Source organism: Egretta garzetta, unplaced genomic scaffold, assembly GCF_000687185.1.
Source record: "Egretta garzetta isolate BGI_Z169 unplaced genomic scaffold, ASM68718v1 scaffold573, whole genome shotgun sequence".
In the NCBI taxonomy this organism is placed as follows: domain Eukaryota; kingdom Metazoa; phylum Chordata; class Aves; order Pelecaniformes; family Ardeidae; genus Egretta; species Egretta garzetta.
Genome location: NW_009259180.1, coordinates 1,292,394 through 1,319,464, shown reverse-complemented (window position 1 = coordinate 1,319,464; position 27,071 = coordinate 1,292,394). Strand labels below are relative to the sequence as shown.

The 27,071-nt window shown below is 38.9% G+C and overlaps 1 protein-coding gene across 3 annotated transcripts in view; it reads right to left on the bottom strand.

The window, feature by feature from the left end:
• Positions 1-26,838, bottom strand: part of ARNTL (aryl hydrocarbon receptor nuclear translocator like) — a 35,181-nt gene extending 8,343 nt beyond the window's left edge. The window contains exons 1-12 of one of the 3 annotated variants that reach the window (XM_035891248.1): positions 26,780-26,838; positions 17,492-17,615; positions 16,607-16,754; positions 13,544-13,564; positions 12,512-12,550; positions 12,137-12,178; positions 11,008-11,165; positions 9,859-9,938; positions 8,755-8,847; positions 7,737-7,854; positions 5,099-5,248; positions 3,710-3,956 (exon numbers count right to left, since the gene is read on the bottom strand). In XM_035891248.1, the coding sequence (XP_035747141.1) occupies positions 3,710-3,956; positions 5,099-5,248; positions 7,737-7,854; positions 8,755-8,847; positions 9,859-9,938; positions 11,008-11,165; positions 12,137-12,178; positions 12,512-12,550; positions 13,544-13,564; positions 16,607-16,746 (1,088 nt within the window). In that variant the 5' untranslated portion in view covers positions 16,747-16,754; positions 17,492-17,615; positions 26,780-26,838. Of the gene's footprint in view, positions 1-3,709; positions 3,957-5,098; positions 5,249-7,736; positions 7,855-8,754; positions 8,848-9,858; positions 9,939-11,007; positions 11,166-12,136; positions 12,179-12,511; positions 12,551-13,543; positions 13,565-16,606; positions 16,755-17,491; positions 17,616-20,318; positions 20,399-26,779 lie in introns of those variants that run through there. The other 2 variants (XM_009635652.2, XM_035891250.1) reach the window with 2 other exon arrangements.
• Positions 26,839-27,071: the final 233 nt, after the last annotated feature.

Genomic DNA, 27,071 nt, shown 5'->3' with positions numbered 1-27,071 from the left:
AGCTTAGAAGGTAAAAAAACCCATTACGAATACTCTTTAATTACCAGGTAATTAAGAAAAAAGTATGTAACACCAACAGCCCTCAAGTATTATATATGTCACCTATCACCACTGGAGGGGATGTAAGACTTTCTAAATAGCTTTGTAGGTATATTGTGGTTTTGAGAATTTAAACCTGAATAAAGCTGCCTTGTAGCTGCTGTAAGATAATACAAAGCTTTCTGCATAAAATGCCATTGACAAATAGACATCAAAGGTCTGAAGAACTGCTCTGTTCCCGTGTGTACCCACAGTGCTGCTGCAGCACAGAGGCCAAATTGTAGCACAACAAGTGTTTCAGGAGCATTTTCTCCCGTCAAGTCACAATCCTTTAGAGTGGGACAGAAAAACACCCCACCAAACCCTGCACCTACACCCATAGAAAAGGCTAACAGATAGCATTTTCCTGAATAAACACTAAGAGACCTACTATGTGTGTCTGGTTTAGATCGGACAGGAGCATGAAGCAAATGACCAACTTTTTGTTTCATCAGAACCAGCCACAAAGCCAACTCATTTTCTTCCTCATCAGAAAACTTTAGAACAAAACACTCCTGCGATCTGCAACATGGGGAAGACATGGATTCTTGATCTGACACTCAGGTAGTGCTCAAGGGGCTGTTGGCAAGGAAGGAGGCATCTCAAGAAACCAGGAAAAAGACTTTGTGCATCCACTTGGTAACCCAAGCTTTAAGCTAAGATTATGAGGAAAAGGCAAAGCAACACTGCAGATAAGTGCCAATGTACAAATACAACAGCCTAACACAAGGTGAAAGGGTCGTTCCTGACAAGAAACTATAGTGGGCCAGTGTGCTAAACACCCTAGAGATAGGCGTGTTAAAACAAGACAAGAATTATTTCTTGAGTTGTGAATGAACTAGAAGCTGTAACAACTTTATTAGGATAACACGTGCTGGTTTTGGCTGGGGTAGAATTAATTTTCTTCATAGTAGCTGTGTTTTGGATTTGTGCTGAAAACAGTGTTGATAACACAGGTATGTTTTCATTGTGTAAGCCCTGCTTAGCAGCAGAGTCAAGGCCTTTTCTGCTCCTCACCCCACCCCACCAGCAAGGAAGCTGGAAGGGCACAAGAAGCTGGGAGGGGGCACAGCCAGGACAGCTGACCCCAACTGACCCAAGGGCTATGCCAGACCATATGACATCATGTTCAGTATAGAAACTGGGGGAAGGAGGAAGGGGGGGACATTTGGAGTGATGGCATTTGTCTTCCCAACTCACCATTATGCGTGATGGAACCCTGCTGTCTTGGAGATAGCTGAACACCTGCATGCCCATGGAAAGTAGGGAACAAATTTCCTTGTGTTGCTTTGCTTGGGTGTGCTTCTTTTGCTTTCCCCATTAAACTGTCTTTACCTCAACCCACAAGTTTTCTCACCTTTACCCTTCTGATTCTTTCCCCCATCCCACCGGGGGGGAATGAGTGAGCTGCTGGCTGGGGTTAAACCATGACAACTCATCTAACCCAGAATACCAAGATGAAAAGTAACAGATGGGGACAGGGAGGGCAGGGGAGAATTGCTGTTACCGTGTACGTCAGGGATGTGTACACTTGCCTCCAGCCCCCAGAATACAGCACAAGACAGACTTTTGAGGGTACCAGGGAGGGACAGTACGTTACTGCTACCACAGCTCGCAGAACACAGCCACCACCTGGGAAATCATTCTAAGACTTCCCAGTGAGGGAAGAAACAATTGAGAAAGGAACAAAGCAGGACAAGCCATCCAGGAAGACCCTGAAATGCACAGCATTTCATTTAGAAGATCGAGAAAACTGTCAGAATCAAATCTGCAGGAGGCCTAGAGAAACAGCTCAAGAACATCAGGACAGAAAGTAACATGGCTGAATGACTCCAGGGTAAGAGTCCGAGATCCTCACTAGAAGAATGGAGAGCAAACAAAACTACTGAACTACAGTGAGCTTTTATTTGGTACATTTCTTAGAAGAAAATTTACTGAAGGAAAAATGATAGTTCCTTGAAGAAATCAGTATAAGATTCACAATTCCAAATCATTCCAGTGCAAATTAAATAGGAAAGGTAGGAAGGAACAAACCTAGGTAGATCCACCACCTCTTCTGCAATCTCAAAAAAGCTCAGATGAAGTATTAGAAAATGTAGGAATTAGTACATAACCATGAGAACAGCAGGAAAAGCACTGAAGCACAAAAAACATAGCACCACTGACAAAGCCTACAGATTAGGTTTACTTCTTAAAGAATTCCCTTTCAAAGAGCTCTTTGAAGTAGTATACACGTTCCAAGGTCTGTAAACAGCAGCTGGAAAACAATTCTGTGTTTAAATCCAACGGGTCAACATTTTCTGAGTCTTAATATTTTAGAAACACTTCAAAATTGTCCATCAGGGGAATAAGTCTGATCTTTTGAAAATAACACTCATTCATAAACGACCGTACTTTGGCACTACAGAAAGGCACATGTTCTGAGCAACAGAATTGCTACAAAGGCTCTCATAGCTCTCAGAGTGACCATCAGCTCTAAGCACTGCTGCAGAAGAGCTGGTGTTTCAAAAAGCTTTCTATCAAATTAAAAACAAACAACCCAGCCAAAAAAAACCCAAACCAACCCACACCAAAACCCCCAAAACCAAAAAACCCAACCACCCCAACGAGATAGATAGCATTAAAGAAATTCTCCTTACTGCACTTCCTCTCAAGACTATCAGCTCTATTTCCTCTCAAAGTCCACTAAAAATCAGCTGACACACCAGACACACCCCTGAACCAAATTCCAGCAAGCAGATTCTGGCAGAGTTTGGAGCCTGGGCTTTTCTACATTGTAAGTAACTGAGCCTAAGCCACAGGCAACCTGAAACAGCCTCACCTAGGCAGCCTCAACCCATCTTGCCAAGGAAGGGAAACAAATAAGCCTTCTCCAACCAACCCAATGTAACCCCTCAGTTAACATCCTTCAACCATCCTTTGAAGGAAGACCCAGGTTGCGTACCTCAGCTACTTAAGAAAATGCAAGCAATTTCTTTTTCAAAAGATAAAATTAGACTTTTAGGTAATAAATAAAATTGATGTTTGAAAGAAGATATCATGTTGGTACAAGTTCTCAAACTTTCTCGAAGAAGCAAAGCTTATGAAAAGCTCGCTTTCTTATAAATACAAAAGATCACATACAGAAGTATTAATTCAGCAGAATGTGCCCAAGTATATAGTTAAATAAATGTATATTGTATCAAAACCTAATGCAGCCTATGCAATAACTTATCTATGTAGTGTTCACAAAAGTTTGCAAACAACAAACAGGTAGTAATTACAAAGTCCAGTTTAAAAATAGGACAGGATGTAATCTGAGGATTACATCTATGCATTCCCTTAACAAATGGGGGGAAATGATCCCTTGAATATTCTGTGTAGTAAGCCATATTTTTCGAGGTTTGTTTTGTTTGGGGTTTTTTGTTTGTTTTTTTGGCGTTTTCTGTATTTATTCAGTATTACTGATTAATTTAAACAGTAATGGGTTTGAGCTGAGTCTCAAAAACCAAAATAACTTGCAGTCAGGTTTTAGTAAAAAGCTGAAAAGAACAGTCATTTCTTTTTTCAATAGTATTTACACTGCTTTAAGTAAAGCAGTCAGTAGCGTTCAACAGTGACTTATTGTGGATGTTATTACAAGTATTCTTACCTCTGATCTACAAAAACAAATTTCCCATCTATTGCATGTCGAGAAACATATTCTGTAGGTTTCACCCTGATCTCACCGTTGACTGGCTGTGGTACTACATGCGGATGCAGCCGTCCAATTGCAACAAGACAGCTTAAATTACAACCCTCATTATCTGGTTCATTATCTTCATCTAGTCCCATTTTAGTTGGCGGCCAGCTTTTTAAATATCCTGTACTATGAATAGTGCAAAAGCTTTTACGGTCTGCTGTAAAAAGAAAAAAAAAAAAAAAAAAAAAGAGAGAGAAAAAAACATTGTTTATACTGAAACACCACATAGTTCAGACCAAGGTTGCTTCTGACAATTTAAGTAGAAATTGCATCACATTATTATTTCAGCAAAGGATGCAAATAATCCCAAGGGTGGTTTGTAGAAATTTATATATAAATAAATAAATAAGATGCCTTTTTGAACTTAACATGAGGCTCCTACAAAAAAACAGGAACAATTTGTTTGGCAGAACATACACTGTGGTGTACGGGGGATAACTGTACACAGGGGTGAGGATAAAGATTCACAACAAGGAGGAATACAGTCGGTATCTGAAAGGCAAACTCATATTCCCTCAGCACCGAGCAGGCCTTAAAACTGCAAGGAAGAAGACTTTCACAGAGAGGCAGAGTAAAAGCTTCCTCAGGGATGAACACTAAAGCACGATGCAAGGTTGAAGCTGCGTGTGAACATAGCAGGAAATACTTGGGGCAGCTGTCACGTCCAGAGACAGAACTCGTGTTCTCTAATTGACACTTTCCACTAATACCAAATTTATTATCCAAAGTACTCAAAAAAAACTTTCAAATTTGGACTAAATATATATTCCAACATGTCTAGAATAATACCCTACAGAGGAAAATATTTCCAACTTTGACAACGTTATGTAGAAATGCTAGGTTTCCAGTACTCAGAATGTACCAAAACCGCAGATAAACTCATTTAAGTTGGATATCTATCCAAATATCCCTACTCAAATTTGGAGCAGAGAAATAGAATGAGTAACAGCTCCCCTTTGTTGGAGACATTGGCTAGAAGGTTGAGACTGAATGATATATCAATGTCTGAAGAAGATGCAACAACCACACCAGAACTGTCAGCACGAACTGCCTGCAAAATTTTCAAGAAAGCAGAGAGGAGAATTTGGCTTTATATGCTAACACAGTGTGTAAGAGCTACTGGGGGAGGGGGGTGAAGAGGAAGAAGTAACAGATCTAACCACAGTTCAGTATCTTAATAAGAAACATTGACAGAATTCAATAAATGTAAAAAAAATCAACCACTGCAAATGAACAACTGTATATAAAAAAAAAAGCCTGACAGCCAATACATTTGGTAATAAAATGCATAATTGTTACCTTTCTTCTTTGAACAGGTTGAAGGAAAATCCTTGTCTTCTACTTTCACTGAAGGTCTATTGCACTTCATCCTACAAAAGAAGGACCGTCTTGCTCCAGAACATAGTCGTGATGGCCCAGGCGTTATATCCGTTTTAACTGGGAGTCCAGCTGTAGCAAACAGAGGAAGTGAGGAAGCCTTCTTTGTCAGGTAAAAAGTTAACCACACAAACGGTTACATACAACCCAACTGTACGAAGTTTTAACTTTGCTGGGACTTGCACAGAAGTCCTTCTACATCCTTCTTCAAAAGCAGATGTCCTGTTTTAGAGGCTTTCATGTAAGTGAATATGTGCAGGACTCAACTGACCATATCAACATTAGAATTTCTGATTACGCTTTCTAGCATGAAAACATCAACGCAAGCTTGAGAACACAGGGTTCTGAATGTAAAGATTAGCAAAAGTTTTGCAATAAATGTTGTGATTTCTTTGAATACTAACCAACTGATTAAAAATAGACAGAGATTATTTACCCATAACCAGAGCAGTACTTCACACATATAGTGACTCGGCAGGCCCATGACCCTTCAGACTGAAAGACTTTTCTATCACAATACCCACCCAGAGAGCACGTATGCATGCTTAGAGCAGAAGAGGCCCATTGACATTCCAAGTCCACCTCAACTGGTGTGTTCCTAAACATCAGATTTTTTCATTGTTCTGATGGAAGGGGAAAAAGGTAGCAGTGACCTACACAGGGACTGCAAATCCCAAAGATCTCCAGTTATGTGTAAGAAGTCTCCAGCTTCAAAGAAATAAGTTCATATGAACATGCCCTAACAGTAAGTCCTGACCATTACCATATTCTTGCATGAGATTCTTAGACTCTTTTCTGTGGAAAGTAACTGGAGAAGCACAGTACCAAACCACACATCAACTCCGGGAGCCAACAGCAGAGTGCTGGTACAAACAGAGCTCCCAGAAGATGCAAGGCATGCAGCAGGAGCACAGGTATCAGCAACGCTAGTGAAGCAGCTGGAGCTCCAGGGAACAGTGCTCCAAGAGCTGCTTGGAGGATGTAAATCACAATGCAACTTTTCCACAGCTTGCTATCCACTTCAACCACTTCTGCATGGCGATATGTATAAACAGCTATAAACTGTACAAGAACTTCAAGGTCCTGTAGGCTTTTAACTTAAGGAGGAAGACAATGATAACAATGTTTTAGTGTAAAGTGTGCCTCCCTTAAAATTAGAATTGAGTGAGGTCACCTCAAGGAGGTCAGACCGCCATAGAATCATTTAGGAATGACCTTTAAGAAAAGGACCTGGAAAAGACCTTTAAGATCATCAAGTCCAACCGTTAACCTAGCACTGCCATCCCACCACTAAACCACGCCCCTAAGCACCTCGTCTACCTGTCTTTTAAATACCTCCAGGGATGGGGTCTCGACCACTTCCCTGGGCAGCCTGTTCCAATGTTCAACAACCCTTTAGGTGAAAAAATTTTTCCTAATGTCCAACCTAAACCTGCCCTGGAGCAACTTGAGACCATTTCCTCTCATCCTATCTCTTGTTACTTGGGAGAAGAGACCGACCCCCACCTCACTACAACCTCCTTTCAAGCAGTTGTAGAGAGCAATAAGGTCTCCTGAGCCTCCTTTTCTGTCCTGCACCAGACACACTCTAAACTGCTGTTCAGTGGTGAGAGTACAAGCTGTGCCTGAGTCACTCATGCCAACATAAAAATACCTACATACATACTAGTAGTCTTTATAAGAATATAAGTTCTTGAAATTTTACCAATCAGTCTATCATAGCAGATGGGAAGACTGTAATTCATAGTATTTATTTTTGCCCTAGCTTTGTCAGAGGCATACAAAAAAGGAGCTAGCACTCGATATACATGCTTGACAACCAGACAAAACCAGGAGTCAGAAAAAACTTCAGCTGATCCAGCTGGAGCCTCTAGGCTCACGGTGCCCTAGAATGATCTCTCTCAGCTTCAGTTTCTGAAGTTGAGCTGGTACCTTCTTTAAGATGAGATCCTAGAGGTTTCTCCTCCTGACAAGCATGAGACTTAATGCTTAATGAGACCTGGAAATCTGCAGTTGTAAGATACCATCTTCTACTTATGCAATGCAGACTCCTGTTACGAGAGTGAATTAAACACCCACTCACCTCAAAAGCAGCACAGATACAGAGCTACTTTAAAACACCAGAGTGGAATAGAGCTAAGAGACATAGTAGGAAATGATTCCAAGGGCCAGGCTAAAAACCTTGTAAGAGAAAGGTTAGGTCATTGATGGGAGTGGCAGTAATAAATAAATAGAGTGAATGAATAAATTCCTCTATCTTGACTGACAGCTAAGGATAACCAAAATAATACTGAGTGTGTTCTAATCTGTCATTCTCAATGGTCAGAATAAATGCTTCAATATGAAAAATACCCCACAGATTAAGCCAATTAAGCTAATGCTTCTGTATTGCAGTGCCACAACATTCAGGTCTCTGTTTCTTTTGAATGTATTTATTTATTTTCCTTTAAGCTAAAACTTCATTGGCATGGCACACAATCGAAACAGCACCCCATACACTTTCATTACTAAGCAAATATTGAGGCTACGTGACAGTTTTTCAAAAGGTGGTAATACTTACTTTTTGCATCTATAAGCCTTTCTCGTGGTGCAGTATCAGAAGAAGAGAGCTGCTCCTTTACTTTGGCAATGTCTTTAGGATGCAGGTAATCAAATAAACTTTGACCAATCAAATCATTCTGTGGAGATTGAATATTCCAGTCAAAAACTAAGATAATTGTTCAGTGTATCTTCCCAATTTTAGCATCCATTATAAACAATCCTTTTACATATAGTTCTAACCAAGGAACGCCAAACATCCAAGATCCAAGATTTAATGGAAGGTATGTTTTCTCTGTATATTTTGAAGTTACAACTACATTACATAGTAATTTATTTCATTATTTTCAGTAAGAGTTTTGCAGAAATAGCATGCACAATCCACCACCAACAAATATTCTGGTTTATCTTCAGTCTCAATTCATATGCTAGAAATTTGAAGTAAAAAAAAAATCATAATTGCAAATGTTCTCTTTCAATATTTACATGATGAATAGGTATTTACCTAACTAAAGGCTGGCTGAGGAAAACTTTCGAAGATAATTCAGTTTTTAAATTTGGTAAGGAGGACAGATGACAGAAAGAATGAAGAATATAAATTAAGCCTCGCGTTAAGCATATATTAAAAACCTGGCTTTCGCATAAGTGCTTCCCAGTTTCCATTAGTAAGTGTGCTAGCAAAACCAGAAGAGACAGAAAAGTCAAAAAAAATCACATGAAGCTACTGGAACAATCTTAGACTGATTTTTTCAATATTTGCTTATGCTCTCAATTAGATAATGCTTTTACAAGCTTGAGCGTAAATCCCTGATCAGAATGCATCAAGCAGTAAAGTTAGTTCCTTTTCACCTCCTTAGTTTGAATGGAAACCAGAAACAATCTTCTCTAATGACACGGCAGAGAAAAGCTCTTTCTTTGCAACAAATCTCAGCTTTTGAGACAGACTAGTCACATAAATACCCCTCTGTATAAATGCATAATCATAAAAAAGCTTTCAAATCTTTTAAAGGCCTAACATTACTTAAAATGGAAAAGAATACCTGACTGTAGTTGAGAATCTTGAAGACAGATTCTGAAACAAACAGTATCTTCCCCCTGTCACAGCCCACAACAAAAAGAAATCCATCTGCTGCCTAATTAGGAGAAAAAAAAAAAAAAAAAAAGAGTAAATTACTAAGTTATACATCCTCATTGCATCATTAAAACATTTAAAAACTCTTTGTATACAGTAGAATTTCTACACTAGGAGAGCTGTCTTAACATTTAGAGATAACTGAGTCAACAGGCAAGATATGAAATTACAATAAAGGGGTTTTTTTGCATCTGCAAACATTTTTGGCATAATTCTGGGCATCATGCCCAGATTTAAAATCACTTGTATGGGAAGAAAGAATCCATGTCTTGTCCAATAATATTATGATTGTGTTCAATAATGCCTTCAAATTAAAATATTATTTTAACTGTATTTATTCCATAGTTCCTCTTTTAGAAACCAAACATAACCTGGATATTTATGTGCCTGTAGGCAAGTAATTCCATTTCAATAGTACTCTTTTTCAGTCACATACAAGCATGCAGGATAAGGCCCTAATTTTACAGCTTTAGAGTTACAATGCTGCAGCAATTAAATTCTGCATATGCTGCATCTGGACACTGCAGTGCTTCACAAATTACAGAAGCTACTAGAAGAGCTTAACAAGTGATATATACTCTCCACACTATAAAAGAAGTATACAGCAAGCAGCCAAACATACTAAGTCATGTTACATCAGTGACCTCAAAAAAAGGTGTCCATTATATCACTGTATGCTGAAAACCATGTCAAGGTAGCCCATGGCAGAAAGTCTGCAAGAAAACAATTTATGTAATTTTGGTTCATTCCATGAAATAACTGAATCTTCAGACGGTTAGCATCAAAATATGAGTTTCCTCAGATCTTCCTCTTAAATCTCTCTTCTTTAATTAAGAGACACCAGTCATCATTAAAACCCATTGACTTTATGCGGTTGTCTTACAGATTTCTACGCTATCTTCCATGATCCAAACATACTTAAACTGCGATACAAGGCAGAAGAATACTGTTTTCCTTGGCGAGAGTTATATTCACTGCCATTAATCTCTCTTAATTAAAAGCTGAAACATACCCTGAGAATAAGATGTTTTAACTCATCGTCTGATAGAAAAGCAGGCTTATAGTTTGCTTCTGTATATGGGTTTGTAGCACCTAAAGAAAACAAAACAATCAATCCCCATATCACAAATTTAATAATACACACTTAAATGAGCAGTTTTCCTTTGGCTCCTTCTTATACTGTTATTCATTGCAGGTGTTCTTTAAAATGAAAGTTGCTTTGGTTTTGTTTTACTATGAACGTGAGTTCTGTTGGTATTAACTTAAAAAAGGATAAAGCTTTTTTGCCAAGACACAAATACTGTATTACATAGTAACGCAGGTTATATGCCTTCTGAGATATAAGTGTTCCTCAACATATTTTTTTTAACCCAAATGCTGTGCTTGATTTCTATTCTCAGAATTAGAGATGAAAAACAAAGAGATTAAAGCATAAAACCCTTCAAACTATTTCTTCTCTTTACAACCTACTAAAACATGACAAGGTCACGTAAACAGATCGTCAGTTAGGAACTTACAAATCAGTTCTCTCATTAGATGCCAGAGACAAAAACCAACATTACAATGACATCTCACAAAGCCAAAAGCCCAAAGTGAGGCAGCTATTTATTGAAGGGTAATTCTTCTCATTCTATTCCCTTCATAAAGCCAAAAAGTGTCAAATTAGTAACCACCAAAGTGCTATGAAGTACTAACCTAATCAAGTGACAGTGGCAGAAAAAGTTAAAGCTTTCATAAATACCAGGAAAAATAGGATTGGAAGTCCCCAGGTCTCCCAGAGACTAGAACAGTGACTCTTCCTTTAAATTAGCTGCATCGCTAACTTTTCTGAGGGCCTTTGTTCCCTCCCCGCCCCTGCCTCAGCTGCCTTGCTTTTGTTGAATCTAGCGATGGTGCTCAGGTCAGAGGATGGAAAATTACTCTTTTCTCACCCACAAATTTCCCAGTCGGATCAGGATATTGGACCAAGAACCAGTAAGCTATAAATGAACACACAGCATCAAATGCTAAGAAAAGGGGAGAAGTCCTACCCAAATGTATTAACTTACTCCTTCTTGGCAAAAGGGCAAGAAAGGGAAAGAAAAAGCATGGCTTTGGGGAAACCCCATTTTGCCATCCTCCTCCTTTCCCGTCCCCCCTCCTCTACCCCCGATCAACTTACCACGTAATGTTTTCATGTGCTGGACAGCCATTCTCAATACAGTGAGTTTATCTAGCTTTCGAGACATAGCGTTGCACGTTGGTACCAAAGATGCCAGTTCATCTATAAAACTGTTCATTTTATCTCTACGCCTTTTTTCAATTTGACTATGAGCCTCCCTAAACAAGTAAGGTGGTAAAGAAAAACAGAAAAGCATGAGAAAATAAATCATATTAAAAAATCCCCAAATCCAGTATAACAAAGCCACAGAAATAACCTCCTCCTGATAATTAAGATACCCTCTTATCCTCTTGAAAAGGACATCCACGTACAGAATTCTTCAGATATTTCATGTTCATTTGAGTGCGTAACAGTTATAAGCAATAGGCAAGGCTGCAGCACATGGCCCTAATTTACCAGAAAACACATATAACATTGGCCATATAGTACACCGAATCCTTAGTCCTGACACAATCCCCTGAACAGTACAAAATTATCCAGAGGTTTCTACTGCTGCACAACACTTTGTTCTTAACATGTACACCGAAACATAACTGGAATCATAAAGGTCACAGATAAGCAAATTCAAGTGTATATAAATATTGAATAAAGGATTCAGTTAAGAATTTTAATTGATATACTATATGAATATACTAAGTATTTAAAGCTACCTTTTGCTGAGGCAGTGTAAGTCTTCTACTCATCCTACAGCTTTCCATTTAAGTGTTTGAGATACCTCTGAACTAAACTCTTCCTAACCAAAAAAACGATGATAAACACTAAGTTATGTTATTCTTGTTTTGTATTTTCCTATATTAAAGAGTCACTGTTAACACTTTTACAACTCACAACTGAATTTTAAAGAAAAAAAGATTAAGAATGTAACGTTATCAGAAACCTATCAGAAACCGAGACTTCAACGTTAATATTAACAGAAGTGACTAAAATCAAGTTACCTACCAAGTTAGCATTTTCACAAAACTATATGCAGTTTATACATGAAAAATGTTAACAGTGCCAAAACATGGTAAAATAAGAGAAGCTCAAACTAGAAAAAAAGTTTTTTAGGATAAGAAACACATGCAAATTTTTCACATATGGCAAAAGGCAAGAGATCAATCGTTTTCAGTAAATTTTTTTAGGGTATTACCTTGCATTTTTTATTCTGCCTTGTTGGTCTGTATACTCCAATCTGTGGAGAAATGGCATCACATGGTTACAGTATTGAAAACACTGAAAACAATTCTTTTAATGCATCTTAACTACAGGCCCTCATTAATTTTTTTTTTAATTTGAATATTTATTTAATCTTTCTTCAGAAAATACCATTATTTATAATACTGTGGCTCAAAGCATTGGGGTTTTTGTTTGTCTTTTTAAATTTGTTCAACAATCTTAAGCCTTTGTCCCAGCAAAGAAACAATTTGGCACACGTGACCACAGTGATACGGAGAACAGGTATCTACACACAGGATCCTATGCCAGTACTGTGGAACTAACGTTTTAGTGACTGTATCAATAGTACCTTCCATGTTGGTCATCTTTATCTGTATCCATACCTTCCCTGCAGAAACAGAATAAAGCAATATATCACAAATTAAAGCAGGATTAGAGAAACCATTATCAAACTATCATAAAATTAGAATAAAGTATTCCCATCATCTTTAAATCTTAAATACAAAAATTAAGAATGTAAAAATGAGGATGTGGAAGGACTAGAGAAGTAGTGTAGGTTTTGTAATATTAAAACATTCTCTTAAATTAGTTGTGTCTTTGGAGCTAACAAAATGGCACAGTTTGATGTGTTTGACAGTAAAACATGCTGCAGTTCAAAGATATCATCTGTTATAAAAATGTTTTTCAGTTAACTAGGGGGAAAAAAGAAAAAGGACATATCAAAGCAGATATTTTTCATGCCTTCATCAGAAATAGAGCTACTAACTTGCATTTACTATAATTAAAAGTTTGACCAGAGGCAGTTATCAAAGCACCTAGCGTAAAATTCACAAATTGCCCTGAATTGCTTTGTGCAGATGCCTGTCTTCCACACTTTAGTTCGCCTTATGGTAGTTGATATTGGGGTAGGAGATGGTAATAACCTAAAAATCATTGGAAATAGCCAAATGCATGGACTGAATGAGAGACTGTATGAAACTAAACATTTTAAATTAGTACAACTTCCAGTGTATATACATGGCTTACTTTTGTATCAACATGAAAAAAAAAAAATGTAAGGAGAATAAAAAGGATCGCCCTTATCACATGTTAATGCTGTAACCATATGTACAGAAACAAGAAGCGGAAAGCATTTTCATAGCTGTATCTGGTGAAAAAATTTGAATGCCTAAGACTCCAGTACTGTTAGACAAAAGAATTCAAAAGAGAACGCTTTGATACATATAAATCTGTATAACTGTGCTTAAACAGACACTGTTAAGCCTGGCTTACTCTGGTTTAATTTCTACCTGCAAATCTTAGGTAAAGGGGAGGGAAACGCAAGGAAAACAACCAAGCATCTTTTTCAAGTGAAACCGATGATTAAAATATTTATACTTACTCAAAAGGAAAGCCATCAAGTCTGAAAAGAAAAGAAAAAAGAAAGTACACCATACTTAGGAAATAAGAATAACGTCTTACATTTTCTGTTGAAATTCTCAAGCCAATTTATATTCTATTTGAAACAAAAAGCACAATGAAAACAAGACAATAGCAGTGAACGTATTCTAAGGAGACAAGCTTGTTCAAATTAATCTATTTTCTGAAAGAATAATTCTGCTGTTTAAGAAAAGACAGCATAGTTCATTAGATTTAATGTGAAAAACTAGTAGAACAACTAACCTAAATTATGTTATGCAAATCATTGAGATATTGTTTCATCTTCAGAAATGAAAGATCTGTCCTTTACGTATGTTACCCTTGTGGTTAGATAAATGGGATTTCAGAGAGGACTAAGGCCATAAATAAATAAATAAATAAATACTAGCCCAGGTTTCTCAGGTTTTTATTCTGCCCAGCAGGACAGAAAAACATTTTCTTTTAGCCAGTACTAAAGTCCTAATTCTGAACTTTAAACAGACTTTATCATATCATAAGGAAATTAAACAGAATTTCTACATGCAAATTTACTGCTGGCATCACTTCAAGACTGTAAAGCGATCTGAAAATACCACTGAGCTTTAACATCTTAAGAGGCTACATTTTATAAGACCCTTATGAAAAATCTTGTCATATTAGCCATTAAGATACTAGTTATTCCTGTTCAACATTGGACATTAGCCTTCTTCAAAAATAAACATGTAGTCTTCCACATGTTACTCATCGCGCTTTTAAATCAATTACCTTTGTGATCAGTTTTTAAAATAATGTTTGAATAACACTAAAGGTTTCTTTCATCTCAGTTTGCATATTTGAGTTACTGTCTTAGTCAATGGCTCAAAGCGCTTCTTATGCTCACAGAGAAATAGCATGCAGGTCCAGAAAAGGACTAGGAAACAGAAATGAGGCATCTGTGTTCCACTTGCCATACCACCTTTAGCCACAGGACGCTTGTGACAAAATTCATTTTAGCCTCAGAAAAAACCCAGAAAGCAAAAGCAAAATCTAAATCAAGGTACAAGGTAAGTTACAGATGCTTCAGGATAAGTTTCTCTTATCACATATTATTTCAACTGAAAACACTACGCCCAAGAAAAGAAATCATTTATAGACCTGAGCATGAACTCTTGGATTCCAGCATTTGACTAAAACAGACCATAGGGGAGAGCAGACAACCTTTGCTGAAGCGACAGCAATAGGTTGGACAGGAATTTTCCTGGAGGAGTGGCAGGAAAAAGAATTGAAAAGCAGCTGGTGTGGAGAGCTGAAAGCACAGCTGATCAATATGCTTGCTTGTACTTGAGAGGCAAACGAAGAACCACACTAAAACAGTCAGGTTCTTCCTTACTTATTACCTGACTTAACTGGTAAATGAAGCATAAAATTGGACACTCAGACAATTTATGTAAAAAATAAATTGTTCACGGGCAGCAAAAGCTGAACAGTAGCATTTCTGAACATTTACTGATACATACATATAGAAGGAGGGATCAAGGAAGTCTACCTTAAGTTCTATTTTAAAATAGGAATATTTAATAGCCACCATTTCCTTTGCAACACAACATGAACTGTGGTACGATGACAGCTGTTGTAAACCTATTTTACTTAGGATTCAAGGAAACAGCATTTTCACATATTTAATAAAATGCACACACAACCTAAAGGGCAGATTTATAACTTACAAGAGCAAGCTGTCTTTTGGAAAAGAGGACTTGAGCAACGCTTCCTACCCAGAAGAATAAAGATGGAGAAATCCTTTCTAGAGAAGAGGAAGTTGGTAAGATTGAGGCTGTTCACTCAATTTTGTAGTAGTCAATTCAACTAGAGGGAGTCATGTACTTTTCAGGAAGACTAACTGCATATTAGAGAAGGTATGTATGCCATATGTTTGTGGTCTTTAAACAGCACTTAACGCTTTGTGCCTAATTTCTCCTAAGAAGTCATCCTATGCACAGTGAACCTAATTCTTAATTGTCATGCTCAATACGGGTTAAAAATTCTACCCCTCCCTGTAAGAAGATCTGCCAACAATCCAAAGGCCCACAATGATAAGATTTGTGCTAAGTTACATAAAAATGTACTGTGTAGCTTTATTAATAATGGATGGGACCCATTCACAAGTTACCCTGCAGCTAGACTTTGTAAAGTTACAATATGTAAGGTTTGCACAGGGACTTAGAGTTAAGTCGGTTGGTCTTGGTATACCTAGTACAGAAGACATTACGCATTTGGAAATTTGACAAACTTTACCAGGACCTTCACTATTCTAAGGCAGAGTTGGTGCAATTTCTTTCTACTTCAAACACCTGCCCAAAGAGACAGAAGCTATGGCTTGGACAATGCTTCTAAGCACGGTTATTAGCAAGCTTCCCTTAAAGAGAAGCTGCGTTCTTGAAACAAAAGCACATTCTACCACTGACTCAGATGAAACCAAGTTTTTATTTTGTCAGAAATAATAGCCTACAATTAAGGATCAACACCAAGATTAAATCAGTTGATTAAATGAAAGGCAGATCTACTGCCCACAAACTAGAGACTACTCAGATTCATATTCAACTGGAACACCCAAATAGCTTCATCAGGCAAAGGTTGGTAGCACACTGATAGGAAGTGACTAAAAATGCAAAAAATAGGTGAAGAAAAGAAACTATTCCCCCTTTTGCTTCTGCTTTTTAATGAATTCATTATCTTCCCTCCCACTAGTCAGACATTCTGTTTCCTATGTAAATGGTCAATACAATCAACCTTCACACTGTACATTTCTTCAGTATTAACTTTCCCCCCCTCATCAGCCAAAGGTTTCTTTCCTCAACCTTACCCCGTTGGACAGCCCTCAATTCTAGCTGCACCAAGATGAAGGCTTTATTTTTATTATTAAATAATGAACATTCCTCGTAGTGCAGAGTAGCTTTTTTCTTTATTAAAACCTTTACAACAGGTTGTCAAGGTTCTGTCTTCTCCCCCACTCTACTGTTGTGTTACAGCTTCCTTTTAGCAGTGTTAAATCAAGAGGAATCCAACTTACTGATAATCGGTAGAGCTTCCCTTTCTTTTCCTATTACAATCCATTCCTGAAGTGCTAAGGGAACTGGAGATCAAGTCAGCAGGGTCTGGTGACATAAAGTCACTAATTGTAGAAGATATGTCCATCCTTTGGTCTGCCATTGGATTGTCTAACATTGAAAAGAAAAACACAAACAAAACCAACACCCCCCCAAACCCACTGCATTAATAGAGGCATAAACTTACACCTTTTTAACCAAAAAACCCCAAATTTCAAACTTAGCATTCTTAAAAACTGCAAAGATCACAATTCTATTCTTTTCTTTTGCTGTAAAACAGATAACAGGCAATTTCTCCTTTTCCAGCTACTGGTGTTACTGAATATTGCATACAAACCATGACCATTCTCAAAACACTTTACTTAACACAGTTGTTTTTAAAGAATTGTCAGAGTGATCTTTAACTAAACCAGGTTTATTCTTATGGTAACTGGCTAGCCAACTGCTCCTACCTAACATAAATAAAGGATAAGTTCTGTCTGTCTTTCTCTGACTAGGAACACTACTTTTAGTGTGTCTCTCCATTTGAGGATCATATTATCAAAGTTCATAAGCTTTAAGAGTTCTAATTCCACTGAATTTAATGGAACAGAATTCAGAAGGTTTCCATAGAAAATCAGGTTAAGCAAACACCTCCACAACAGCACACCCCACAAATAAAAAACTAATAACCCAATGGAGGTCTAAGACGACTAGTTAAAGGTACAAACAAATCTTACTAGCTTTTTCATCCAAAACATACACATTTTAACCCTCTGGACTGCAAATAACTATATTGTTGGAAGAAACCCTGTGAAAAGCTTATTTATAACTAAATGGCATCAAACGTGAAACAGAACAGTTTTTACCTGAAAGCCTGTCTTGGAAGCCTAGATCAACCTGGGGAAAGATGATGATGCTCAGCCCGAAGCAGCTGATCACCTTAAAACTCTTCCATGCCTCATATTCTGTTAGTCAAGTCCTTTCAAAAACCTGAATGGGAAGAAAACCAGCAGGCTTAAAAAACACCGTCAAAGCAAGTTTGTTTAGAACAATTGTTTTAGACCCAGTTTACAACAGCAAATAGGTGTTTTCTACTCAAGGATCAAATCTGAATTTCCTTATAAAGCACAGAAGCTTTAACCATCATCAAAAAGGTTAGATGTTGGGATGTGCATCTCCGATGGACCAAGCTTTGGAACAGTACAAATCTCTTCAGCATCACTTCCTTTTGGGCCCCGCTTATCATTCTGTGGTCTTTGCATAAAACCCCTCTGCTCACAGACAATGATCGGATCTGAACACATTTGTTGTCAGATGCTACCAAACTGCTGTTACAGTGCAAAAGACAGACTTACCCCTTCACTCCTGGCTGCCTCACTTTTAAGGTGGCCATAGCAGTAAGTTTGGGCTTGGCTTACTATTTTATTTTCCCTTGTAACAGCAGTTGGCATTTTCAAAGGAAAGGGGGTTAAACACTGTTCTGTTCTGCAGGCTTCAAGTTTTAAATAAAATCCATACCCCATACTATAACTCCTCGACCGTGTCTCCCAACTACGCCATAAACTTAGTGCCTGATCTGCAGGTGGATGTCTTCCCCTTCCAATTTTCTGTCACAAAAAAGTTATTCAGCAAAACTTACTACACAAGACTTAAAAACTGTTCTAAGACCGCTTCTTGCCAAAAACTTTGAACGTCTTTTGGATACACTGTTTTCTGGTAAATGCACCTGTGAGCATTGTGACTGCCTTTCCAGCCTGTGATGACAGCAGAACTTCCTAATTACACAGATCAGCAAGCTCCAATGACACCCTCGGAAGTTTGCAAGTCAAACCACCAGTATTCTGTCAACATCACCACGTTATAACTGATTCTGCTGAATCACATGTATAGACATGTTAACGGTTATAAGCCAATAGAAACCTCACAAAATCCAAAGCCAGTGCTATCACTTTCTTCAGCTCTGCCAGAATAGCAAATTCAGAATTTATTTCAAAAGTTTAAGTTATCTAAATCACTGGTCCTGTTATGGTAATAACAGTCAGGATCACAGCTCTTAAATCTAAGGTCGCGCATGTCATTGCCTTAACACCACCAACTTGTGAAACAAGGATCATTGTTGTTCTAGAAGCAGAGATTCTAAACTGCTGCTGAGGGCTCATCATCCATCTCGCCCAACAACTTCTCAGTGGTCCTTCCTCAAAAATGAAGGAGGAGTCAGGTATTTGTGAATGTGTGGACACACCAGTACAGGCAAGTTAAGAAGTCTGCTGACACAAGAAGGTCACTATCAAAAGCTAAATCAAATCAAATTTAAGTCAAATTATAAATTGCCACAGAATCCATAACCACAGTTTATTTTACAAGGCTTTCATTCACACTAATATAGTTCCTTGTAGATCAGGTCTTACTTTCTTCCTGTATCAGCCTTTTCCTAGTTGTCTGCTTTGTGCCTCTTACTCAAAGTAGCCCAACAACTATAAACTCCATTATGTTACTGTGGTTTATGAGATTACCGCAGCTTAATTTACAAGCCACCAGTTAAGCCACAGCCACTGACCATTTCTCCATGCTTGGTTCAGATGCAAAAACATTACCTTCAACTTCAGCTGATGCGCAGAAGTTAGTTATAGCTAAACTTAGTGTGGCCTGTGGCTAGGCGCTACAAATCCAGTGATAAAATCACTGTCCCACCAAGCTACCTACGATGCCACTTTTTTACACTGTCCAATTACTGTGCATCCATGATTCAGTCTTGGAACCTAATATAAAACCCAAGCACATATTAGAAAGGAGTAGTTTCTAAAATTTCTGTCCCAACCACCCACAATTAACTTTCAAAAGTTCCTGAAAAGCTCTGTATGGGAGCGTACTTGTTGAACTCACACTTTACTGCTTAATACAATTTCATGGGCCACTTATGATGACCTCAGACAGAAAGTTGGGATGAGCTTGAATTAAAAAAGAAAAAAGGGTGGAAAAAAAAAAAAAGGTTTGTAAGTTTAACACAGTCCTTTCCCTTTAAGAATGCCTGCAACAGTCAGCATTTTAGCTTAATAATCAGAACACTGCACAAGTCACTGAAGTGCTTTAATGCAAAAAAAATTTGCTTTGTTGTTCATCTCAAAAATTTCAAAGCAGTTTTACAGAAAAATTTTTGAAATCAAGTATCCATACAACCGTGCTGTTATTTTAAATTATAAACAAATGTCTATATTTGATAGTTTCAAAGCAGCTATTTTAAGTGCCTTGACCATTTAAGCAGAACAAAATTACATAAGCCCCAGAATTCTCAATTTCTTTTCAAGTCAGGCCTTTCTCTACCATGTCCCAAATGCTCATCCCAGTTCTAACAACCAGAGTCCTACATTTTATAGCATTATAGGAGTTAAGAATCATGCATGTCTCTTGAAATGAGGTTTAAAGTTAAGAAAATGTCAACCCAATGATCACAGCAAAAATCAGCATGCCCCACTATAATAAATAGTTCACAGAAATGTTTTCTTGCAAGGCTTTCTTAAAATCCTGAAAAACTGAATATTTTACTATCTTTTCAGCATCTAGCTGCTAAGTTCTTCAATGGCTCAAAAAAATCCTCTGTGAGAAGGAGCACAAAAGTTACCCCTATATATAAGCAAAGTTCAAATCTTCCATTTATGATGCCCAACCTGTTGCCAAAGTACTCCAAGGACCTACTTGAAAAAGTGCCACTTCCTGATTAAATTCTCCTGTAGATGAGAACCAAATTATATTTTGACATTGTATTGCATGACAGCATCTCTCCACAGCCTGTTTGGGACTACTTCCTTCAGGATTCCCCTCCCGTGCATTCAATCTTTCTCAACCTCCTGTAACAAGGCTAATGAGACAGTAAAAACAAATCTTACTGTTCATCCCTTAAAAAAAAAAAAGTTAGATGACACGTGACTAACTTAATCATGCAGCAAAGCTGATCACGAGTACATAAACACCCCTGAGCAAATCAAGGTCAGAGCTGAAGTAGGTCAACTACATCTGCCAAGCACCCATCCGGGAGTCAAGACCTCTTTACAGAAGCACCACCAGTTTCACTTACCCCTAGGCAAGAGTCAACTATCTCCAATGTACAATACATTTATTCTAAAAGAAACACAATTCATAATTCTATGAATCAGAAGTGTCTCATATCTTAAAAGCATTATTTCGCAATGACAGGGGAAAACTGTGCTGTGGTTTCCTTAAGAAGTAATTGAAAAGATACTCACTGTCCCTATGTGTAATGACTGAACCAAAAACAGCCACCAGAAGGAAATCATCTACTTCCCTTCACAGCTGCATTTCATCTCAGAAGTTAACTGTCACAGTACGAACTAGTAAGGAACAGAAGAATAGGATTATTTATCCACACTACCTATATTTCTTCAAGAGGGGTTGTAGATGTATGTATGCTCCAGATGTGCACACATTCAGCAATGGTGGGAGACTTCTGCTCAGCAGCACAAGGACTGCAAGCGTCCCTCTGATGATTTCAAGATACATACTGGCACGCACGGGCATGGCTGCTCCAAGTAACAAGCAGTGCCTACATCAGAATCTTTATTATGAAGTACTCTGTATGAATCAAAGGATGATCTTTGAAGTAAAGCAGTGGTATTTTCCTTTTCCTTCAGTACTTAAGGAGCAGCTGTCAGAATACTTGACCGATATATTGATACTGTTTTGCTTCAATGGCATATTTGTGTTCCTCAAACTCCCTGAAGTCCCTAATAATATTTGCAAGAACACTCTGTACTCCCAGAAGATAAAAAGCCCTGTGGCTTCCTCTCACATGCAGATGCATCTCACCGCACCCTCTGAAGCAAAGAAGTGATTTACCCTGGTTTGCTTGTTGAGGTCATCCTTTTACCACTCACTCATCAGCATCTTTGCCAACCCCAGCAGCCTGCAATCCACAGCCAAGTTTTGGATCTCTTCCCAACCCAAGCTCTTAGCGACATCGGTAGCTCATGTTTCGACCCGGTCCTTAACAGCACACACAGAGCGGCAGGGATCCCGCAGCCTCCTGCCCCTCTCACATTAGCAGCGGCTGCTCCCCAGCCCCTCACAACAGGGCACAACTATCTCCCCCTCTGCGGAAGGCAGAGGCACAGCCTTCAGCTGCTCAAGCAATTGAAGTGTTCAAACAGCTACTCCCCATCTTTCCTAAGGAAAAAGTAGCAGGCTGGAGGGAAGCATCCCATGAATTTAAACCAGCCACAAAGCTACAAGATGAATCATATTGACTTAGGGGAAAAATAGCCTCCAATAAACAGAAGAACAACGCCACAGCACAAAGAACATCTTTCAGCTCTACGATGTTAGTGTAAAGGCAGTTTCTCAATAGATCAATATACTGTCCACATGCACTCCCCTACCTAAAACAGGGCTGTCCATCACTAGTGTCTCTGAGAAAAGACAGAATGAATCATATGGCATCACCCCACAGGAGTTTTCCAAACTGTCATAGTGGTAATGGAGCCACAGAACAATATTCTGAATTTTGTCTTGTTCATAGAGCACTTAGACTTCCAGTTCAAGAGAGACATCAATCAGATACCATCTCTCCTTGCTTAAAAGGGGAAGTACTTAAAACTTTTACTTCCAGCTATTTTAACAAAGGACTTCTCTGTTGCTCCAAACCCAAGAATAAGTGGTAACTAAAATAACTTTCTCTTGCACCAGGGAGCTCGGAACCAGACCCAAGAACACAGAAGTGGCTCACCAATGCTCAGGAAATGGGAAGGATCACTTCCCTTGGCCTGCTGGCAACACTACTCCTAACTCCTCCGCCTTTGCTGCAAGGGCGCCACTGCTGGCTCATGGACCCTCAAGCTGTTTTCCAGCTGGTCAGCCCCCAGTCTGTACTGGGGCATGGGGTTCTCCTCTTCAGATGCAGGACTTGGCAATTCCCTTGGTTGCACTTCACAAGGTTCTTGTTGACCCTTTTCCCTGGCTTGTCGACACCCTTCTGATTGGTAGCACACCAATGTGGTGCATCAGTCACTCCTCCCCATCTGTAAGCATGAAAATTCAGACAGCATGGGAAAAAAAGGAAGAGAGGCTGGTTCTTGAAAGAAAACTGAACAGATTTAACAACACCAAAAAATCCTAGCTCACGTTCATCTCTCAGTGAAGCAGATAAACGTTTGCTTCAAGGCTAGTGCAGTTCCATGTGAAGGCCTTACAGATGGACGTATGGACCATCTTCAGAGCAGAAAATGAAATCTGGAACAAAACCAAAGCCAACCCATGCCAATTCCAGGAATCAAACCTGTTTAGAGTGAAAGGAGTCTGCCTGTGCTATGGATGAAGTACTTCCCTCCCTAGCAGGGGACTGGTACATACCATAGCCATACAGCTAGGAGCCTAGCATACAATTCTACAGAACAGCCACTGTGTCTGGAGATTGTATCATCATCAGAAGCAGCATCCTGATGAACTGGCTGACCCTTAGACAGAGGAGATTTCACTTCCTCTCATGTCTCAGCACCATTTGCCACTACTTATTCAGTGAATCCCAGCTAAAAGAGCGTTTCCACAAAGCTTGCTAGTTTGCAGTCACTACTGAAAGCTTGATCTAGTGTAAGCTTCTCATCAGCCACGATTAGACTCTTTGAGCTCTTACTCTCTGAAGTAAGCCTATGTTAGCCCGTTCAGACATTTCATTTTGGGCAGCCAACAAAAGGAAACATCACAAAGGAACTAATCAAGCCCTTGTGAAAAGGTGGTGATGCACACTCTCAGTATTAAGATGCTGCTGTTACCAAAAGAACTTGGCCTGCTTCAACAATCAATACTCCGATACATGTTCTCCTTAGGTTTCCAGAAACTGCTTCCACAGGGAAAACAAAATGGGCATGCCTTTCTTGGAAGAGCAGGTTTCAAGGGATTTCTGCAGCACACCTACCAAACATGGCTGTTACCTACACACGAAGCAAACTATAGCCTCTCTGCGGGCTTCTGGAAGCAAGAAGTACTGGTCCTCACATCACTAGATACTGAGTGTAACTCTATCAGTGCTGAGGTAATTCACAGAAACACAGAATGGCAGGGGCTGGAAGGGACCTCCGGAGACCATCTAATTCCTAAGCTCGGCCACAGTGGCCAGAATGAGAGTAACCAGTTCAGATGTCTCTACTTAACAGCAGGAACCAGTGAATTCTGCCTCAGAGCTGTGCAAACATTTTACTGGGTGCCTTATGACATTTTACAGACACGCCAAGATCCCCACAGGTATTCTAGGAACATATTTTCAGATTTCAACTCAAATGTCAAGAAGATAGATATTTTAAGGAGGCATTTATAAAAAAGCATAGCTGCCATACAAAAATCTGTAAGATAACAGCCGATCTCCTACAAAGAGTAAGAAAAATTACACTAAGAATTACACCCAGGTATAATTATCAACGCAAGATCCACTCTCAGTTAGCACACTCCTTCATGTCTTCTGAGGCCTCCTTTCAACAGGTCCTGCTGATCAAAAACATCCAGTTTGATTCCACTGGAAATGGATGAAAAGGAAACGGAATAAAAATCAGCTATTCTGAGAACAGCTGCTTGCAGGAAAAGTATGGAGCTCAATATCATAAGTATTTTAATTATTTACAAAAAAAAAAATCAAAACAATCACACCGAGTTACTTTAAGACAATGCTACATACACTTTGTTCAGCACACTACAGAAATTCTGGGGTGCTGTAAGTTATAGAACAAAATAATTATATTTTATATTTAAAAATAGGGTCCACCAACGTTAAATGCTGGTAAAGTAAGTTCACAAAAATCTATGTTAAACTGTAGTATTTAATATTCATTTATTCCAATCCTTCAGAATACTGCACGTGTGCGGGAAAGAACAAAGTATCACATTTTCAGCACTGGGGGGGGGGGGGGACTTAAAATCGATAGATAACAGAAACTTTAAGTCCTTTGGGCCAGATACCTACTTCTACTCATGTAACATCAAAATTCATTATTCTATTAGTAATGACAGACCCCTACACAGTTAAAGTGTTAAAAAAAAAAAATAAAATCTACTCCCTCAGTTACTGAAATATAAACTTAGCTGAAGTTTTCAAACTGAGTTTCCAAGCTGGGTCCAGCCTCCAATGTGTATGTACTGTTTCACGACCTTTTCATCAAGCCCAAGCCATCCAAGGGATTTAGAGGGGGCAGGGGGGGCTGAAAGACAGAGGGAAATCCATCCTACCATGTGGGTCAATCAGTTATCTAGTATTAATATGCTTTAAGTCAAAACCTAATCGAAGTAGGTTATGTACTTCCAGTGTGCTTTGATCAGAAACCTTAAAAAAACCCCACCCCAACAACACAACAAAAAACAACAAAACCCCTCTCAATTGAGGTGGCAGTGGTGCTGTGAAGTCTCCCAAGTTGTATACATTGCTTCTGATCTGTCAACAAAACAAAATGTCTTATCTTGTGCTGCACTACAAAGTCAACTTCAAAGCAAAACTTTTAAGGAAAAATTTCTAATTTTCTGAAGAGAACTGTACGCAACCTGGACTGACATTTCCAGAGCAGGAGCAGCATGCAAGATAACAAGTAGGTAAGCTACTTAACTCGCTCCTCATGTTGACACAAACAGTGGGAATTTACAAATCAGTGCATCTTTAACCAGGGATGCCTACCTTTTGCACTTGCAGTCGAAAAGATGCAGCTTTCTGTTCCAAGATTTCATCTGACTCCTAAATGAGCACCAGTTTATAGCAGACAGATGCTTTAGATACAAGTTTTAAGGGTATTTCACCATTCAATTACCCACACCGAACAAGCCAAGTTTTATGCAGTTAAATATATCTTCTAAATTAGAGCTTACAAATAAAGCCTAACTGTTCATTGTAAGTATTATTATGACCATGATACGTGGTCATGATACCATGACAAGTGAACAAAGCATAGAAACAACAGGGCAAAAATACCACAAAAATGCATGTAGACACAGGTGGTTATATTTCTATCTTATACTTTCATTTCCCATTTTTGCCCACTCCCTCTGGTCCAGCTAAATTCCATCTCTGGCTGGAAGAAGCTCTCAGTCAGCACTCTGCCAGCCTGACAAAGAAAAGTTGACAGGCTGTCAGTTCCCCTTCGATCCTAAAGTAAGGACTTGGGAAAATGAAGATATTCTCAGCCTGCATGGAACCAAGCTGGGGTATTCCCCACTCGGCTGCCTCTCTACTGTGTCCTCTAGCACACATATCCCCGACAGGTTCATTTTTGCCCACTGGTTTCTTAAAAGCTCTTTTTGATTTAACTTTACACAAAATCAGCTGTCAAATGCATATGCATCACATCCATATGAACACCAGTATTTCTTCCTTCAGGCTATCTCAGTACTATATCAGAGGCTCAACTTCATTTTTGTTCTCCCGCTACACCACTGGTTTTTGGATAGGAAAGCATCACAGCTTTTTTTTAAAATATCTCAGTAAGTAGTCTGCTAAAAAAAAGCTGCAGATGAACATATGATGATAGCATAGCTACTCTATGTGTTAACAAAGTTCATGTGTGCCAATGGGGAAATTTACGACTCAGACTTATTTACAAACTTCCAGTTTTAAGAAAATAACCCCTCTATACACACCCTCATGCAAATAGCCTCAGCTCCTTCTCCCTGCACCTGGAGTCCCTTTGATATACCTGGAGCAACAGTAAACACTGCCATAAATAAGCTCAGCAGTTTGGTTTCCTGAAGTCACACAATCAGCCAGCGGAATCCAAATCAAACTAGTGAAAACTGAGACACTGCCAATTTAGCACTTGCATGTTTTCCGTAAAACATGCAAAGACACAAACATCAAAAAAAAAAAAAAAAAATACACACACCATTTTCAGTCTTGTTCAATGCTTCAGAAATAATAACACCCCCCATTCCTGAAATCCTGCTTCTTAAGTGAGCGATCTGCAGCTAACGCTGCGAAAGGCAGCATTCCAGAGTTCTGACAGCTCATACTGTGGCTTTATCCAATGCTCTGCTCTTCAGAGAGGTTCACATAAAGCAGTCAGGAACCGCAGCAATAGCTAACACCAAGAAGTAGGGCAAGTTCCCAACAGAGCCCTAAGGCCAGCGCTAATATTGATACAGTGCATTACGAGCAGAATTGCTATAGCAAAAACCACCCTTTCGGCTGCCCTGTCAACAGCGCTGCTTCGTACTGCCACAGGACACGGCAAGCACGACTGGAGGACGGCTTCTTCCAGTCTCACACCACACTTTCACCAGTTTCCAGTGACTCTGAAACCAATATGACAATTAAAATAAGTCCTTTAACAGGACATTAAAAGTAAAGTTAGATGTGTCATCACACCACATACTGAATGCGTAAGTCACACACTCTTGGCATCTTCTGCCACAGGACTAGCAGCTACTTTTTAGGTTTCCTTCTCTCTTATTTGGACAAACTGGGATTTC